This window comes from Salvia splendens, chromosome 10 (assembly GCF_004379255.2).
Source record: "Salvia splendens isolate huo1 chromosome 10, SspV2, whole genome shotgun sequence".
Taxonomy (NCBI): domain Eukaryota; kingdom Viridiplantae; phylum Streptophyta; class Magnoliopsida; order Lamiales; family Lamiaceae; genus Salvia; species Salvia splendens.
Window position 1 is genome coordinate 2,981,876 of NC_056041.1, and position 5,247 is coordinate 2,987,122.

General features: G+C 41.5%; 1 protein-coding gene across 1 annotated transcript; it reads left to right on the plus strand.

Moving 5' to 3' along the window:
• Nucleotides 1-2,010: 2,010 nt before the first annotated feature.
• Nucleotides 2,011-3,600, plus strand: LOC121751371 (CBL-interacting serine/threonine-protein kinase 5-like). Its single transcript, XM_042146102.1, has one exon. It carries the CDS (start codon nt 2,079-2,081, stop codon nt 3,393-3,395), a length of 1,317 nt encoding a protein of 438 aa, XP_042002036.1. The 5' UTR covers nt 2,011-2,078; the 3' UTR covers nt 3,396-3,600.
• The last annotated feature ends 1,647 nt before the right edge of the window (nt 3,601-5,247 follow it).

Consider the following 5,247-nt stretch of genomic DNA (forward strand, 5'->3'; position numbering starts at 1 on the left):
TGGTCGGCTTTTACCGAGCAGTAGGCTGGGACCGAACTCTTTGGTAATGCCGAACTGATTGGTCGGCTTTTACCGAGCTGTAGGCTAGGGCCGAACTCTTTGGTAATGCCGAACTGATACTCTTCCTTGGGCTTTGAGTTGATGGGCCGTCACTGCTATTGGGCTTGTTTAGTACGTACTCCAGAATTTTTGATGGTGATGAATGCAGGAAAATGCAGATCACGACACAGAGATTTACGTGGTTCGATTTACTGAGGTAAATCTACGTCCACGGGAAGAAAAGAGGGCAGAGTTGTATTGCTTGATCTGTTTTCTACAGCTTACAATACAGACTTGCTATTTGATATTTGATCTCTAGAGAGCTTAACCCCAGTCTATCTGATCTAAGTTCTATTTATACATTGAACTAAGATCGTGGCTTGCATCACCACTAATGATGGTTGTGGATGTCGTGGAGGTCATGGAGATCCTGCATGGGTCCACTACCTCTTTGTTTGGTCCGCTTATCCCGCATGAGATCCTGCATGATTTGACACCACTAAATAGATCGTGTAGTGGTCATGAGATCCTGCATGGGTCCACTATCTCCCAGTTCGGTCGAATACTGAGACCGAACTGCTGAACTATTGCCGAGCAGCTTTTGCCGATCTGAGAGTAGAGCTTGATTGGTCGGCTTTTACCGAGCAGTAGGCTGGGACCGAACTCTTTGGTAATGCCGAACTGATTGGTCGGCTTTTACCGAGCTGTAGGCTAGGGCCGAACTCTTTGGTAATGCCGAACTGATACTCTTCCTTGGGCTTTGAGTTGATGGGCCGTCACTGCTATTGGGCTTGTTTAGTACGTACTCCATCAGACAACAAGTGAGGATTTGTTTGTGCACATCAAATTAACAGACTCTACATGTGGCACATCCACTTGATAAATATATGTAGTCATATATTGCGTGAACGAAGTGACATCGAATTTCAACGCTATTAGGAGTATATAATTAAATTAAAATACTATAGTATATGGGTAGTAAACTGAGTAAGGCGGGCCACACGTCATTACAGAACCAAATAAGTTTGTCTTTATCATAATCTAATAATTGAAAATAAACATATGAAAAAATATAGTACTCTAATATACAGACTTGATCAATTGCATAAAGATTACGCCAGAAAGCACGCGGCTTTTGTAATATCACTATTTTAAATCAATCTACAATAGCTCTCCTAATTCCTAAATAGAACCAGAAAGCGACCGTAAACCGGCAGTTTATAACTAACATCAATTTAAAAGCAGGCCTAATTCATGATATATATACAAAAAATAATAAAATATGTCAAAAATTGTGTCAAAAGTATTGAATCGAATGTTTAATTACGAGAAACATGATTTCATATCAATTGTATCACAAAATTTCAGATAACAAAAGTGCGTGGGCTACTTTTTCAACTCTTTGCAGGAGGAAGTATATTGTTATTTTTGGTAGTTCCATGCTTTTTTTGTCAAACAAAGTGTGACTCAGATCGATGTCAGCTACCACTATTTCCACCTAGGATTATCCAATCTCAAATTAATAGTGATTAGTCAAACAAAGGAACAACTAAGAATTAGTTAGCACTCAGCATTAGTCAAACCAACATCCAAATATTATGTTAAAATTAAAATAAAAAAATACTAACAAAGATCATAATTAAGACAAATCTTAGTAGTATCACACATAATTATATATTACTACCACTTATCAGTTATCACTCCTAATTATAATTTGATAACTTTAGCACAACGGATTAATTTAATACTACTAGCAAGTAGTATTATCTAACATGTAGTCCCTATACATATATCGAAATATGGTGTCCCACTAATGAAATTGATTCACCAGTAATGTTTTTAAAATAAAAGTAGTGCTATGCGAAATGCAGATAAATACAATATTTAATTCCAAAGCCCTGTTATAAATATTTAATTCCAAAGCCCTAAAGTTACAACATTATTACTCCTTCAAACTACTTGATCATAGAATTCAAATTAATTGTGCATTTTGGAGACAAGAATTGGTATTGTGCAAGATTGATTAATCCTGTTGAATCATGACTGAGAAGAAGAAAATAGTGCTAGGAAAATACGAAATGGGAAGGCTTCTAGGAAGAGGAACCTTCGCGAAGGTGTACCTCGGGCGAAACCTAGCGACGGAGGAATGCGTGGCAATCAAGGTGATCAAGAAAGACGAGGTGATCAAGAGCGAGAAGATGATGGAGCAGTTCAAGCGCGAGATCGCGGTGATGCGGCTCGTCCGCCACCCCAACATCGTCGAGCTCAAGGAGGTGATGGCCACCCGCTCCAAGATCTTCGTCGTCATGGAGTACGTCCGCGGCGGCGAGCTCTTCGCCAAGGTGGAGCGCGGCCGCCTCCGCGAGTCCCCCGCCCGCCGCTACTTCCAGCAGCTCCTCAGCGCCCTCGACTTCTGCCACAGCCGCGGCGTCTTCCACCGCGACATCAAGCCCGAGAATCTCCTCCTCGACGAGAACGAGGACTTAAAGATCTCCGACTTCGGCCTCTCCGCCCTCCACGACGGCGGCCTCCTCCACACCCAGTGCGGGACCCCCGCCTACGTCGCCCCCGAGGTCCTCAAGATGAAGGGGTACGACGGCGCCACAGCCGATGTGTGGTCGTGCGGCGTCGTTTTGTATGTTTTGTTGGCGGGTTTTTTGCCTTTTCAAGAGGAGAGTTTGAATGGGATTTATAGGAAGATATTTAGGGGTGATTATCAGATTCCCCCTTGGTTTTCGAGCGAATCGAGGCGTTTGGTCTCTAAATTGCTAGTGGTGGACCCCACTAAACGGATCTCGATTCCCGGGATAATGCGTGCCACGTGGTTCCGCAAGGGTTTTAAAAGACCCGATGTGTTCGAGGTGGCGGAAGAGGAGGAGGAGAATGAGAGACAGGTCGTGCACGAGACTATTAAAAAATCCCCGTCGTCGCCGGCGTTTCTGAACGCATTTCAGTTCATCTCGTCGATGTCGACGGGGTTCGATCTCTCGAACATGTTCGAGGATCGGAGGAAGAAGGGGTCGACGTTCACGTCGAGATGCTCGGCCAGGGTGATCATGGGAAAAATCGAGGTCGTGGCGAAGAAACTAGGGTTTAGGGTTGCTAGGACCAAGGACTTTAAATTGAGGCTGGTAGGGCCAGCCGAGGGGCGAAAGGGGAGGCTATCCGTCACAGCCGAGGTTTTCAAGGTGGCGCCTGAGGTTACGGTGGTCGAGCTCTCGAAGCTCTCAGGCGACACGTTGGAGTACGTGAACTTTCGCGAGGAGGATGTTAGGCCGGCCTTGAAGGATGTGGTTTGGACTTGGCAAGGGGACAATGTGTTCAATCGTGATGATCAAATTTGTGTTGAGGGGTAAGGTTGCTTATCTACTTTTTAGTCTCAATTTTTATTATTATTATTATTATTATTATTATTATTATTATTTTTATATTAGTGGCCAAATTAAGGTCACACATGTTTGTTGGTTTGTAGTTAGTTGATTGAAAATTTGTAAACCTACAACATAATATGTGTGTACATAATTTTATGTATATGAATTGCTATTTATACGTACATCGTAGACGTAAGACAGTGCGAAAGAGATCTAAGTTATGTTTCATTTTGTTTTATTTATATATTCAAAAATCAATAGAACCAATTAAAGATTTAAGTAGGGCCCATTTTAGGGGTTGTAAATAGAACGAAAACAATTTGGGCCTGATGGCCCAGTATTTCGGGCCTACTTAAATTTGGGCCTCGTGTTTTGTTCTAGCACTTCTAGCAGGATCAGTCATGGGAAAGTCGTAGTTTTTTCATACCGATACACGCTGCATTAGCATTGCGGATGCCCCTCCGCCCTTCTCGACGGACTTCCCAAAAATCCCTCATGCCATGTCACAAGGACCCCCACTGCACTGCCACGTCATAAGGACATCCCACTGCACAATGGCGGACATCCCCAAGGACTTCCCGCGCGGACTTCCCGCAATAAAAAAAATTTCACAAATTCACAAATATGCAATTTACGGAATTAAAACTTCGACACGAATACGGGGAAATGCAACAACTTCATTAAAAACAAAAAAAACATACATAATCATCTTAAAAAATACAAAATTTTGAAACAAGAAAAATATAGCCCCGTCTCACACCTCGTCGTCCCCGTCGCCAGTGCAACGAGCCGTATATATAGCTTTATAAAAAAAAATTAAAATTAAAAAATGGGAAGTCTGCGCCGGACATCCGCGCGTCGCCGCGATGGCGGATGTCGGCACGGACGTCCCGCGATGACCGCACCCCCCTCGTGTACGCCCCTCTCCGCCCCAATGCTGGACGTCCCGCGCGTCCTTCCCTGAAGCCTCTCCGACGTCCGCCGGGAAGGGCGGCATTGCGGATGTTCTTAATCTGATTGCAAATTTTGAAATAACAAAATGAGAATAATAAAAAAATAATTTATGATGTTGATTAATCCAAATAGTACATATTGTCGATTGAGAGTAGTTAAGTTGTCACAAAGCAATAGCTGGTCCTCCTTGACCTTGAGGTCTACATGTTTACAAATACTAATATTCTTCATTGATTTTTCTTAGTGACATCACTTTGATGACCTGAATGCGATGACGTAACAATATGAAACTTTCCTTAAAATTTCAATGGTTTTGTATAAATCTGTTTCCTTCAAATCAAGTCATTTCATATATCAGTTAACTTCAAAATTAGTCTTTGTATCATAACATCCATTATTTTGTTTTTCCTAATAACGCGCAAATATAAGTAGTACTATATAAATGAGATCTATATACCACTACAACTTTTTTTTCACTCGCTTTTTTCTTAATTTTTAAAATCCGTACCAGAAATAAATGAAATTGCTATATGTGGACGGTGGATGGAGGGAGTATGTATTTAAATTACGTAGATGCATAATTTAATTCAATTAATTAGTGCATTTACTATTCGGGTTGATTCTTGTTTTGAGATTAATGATGTCTAGTGTTATAAATGTAAAAGGTATCTTTGTTGTGTGGAAAATTGAGCGTTTATACTTCGCTTTCATTTATTTCTCGACAATTTTCCTTTTAATACGACAACCAAGCAATAATCACACACGATGAATCTCGTCGTCCCACATGTTTACAACAATTTATGTGAATGTGATTTGACGTCACCAAATGACGTACACAAATACTATGTCACAATATATATTCAACCCAATTGCCATTAGTCAT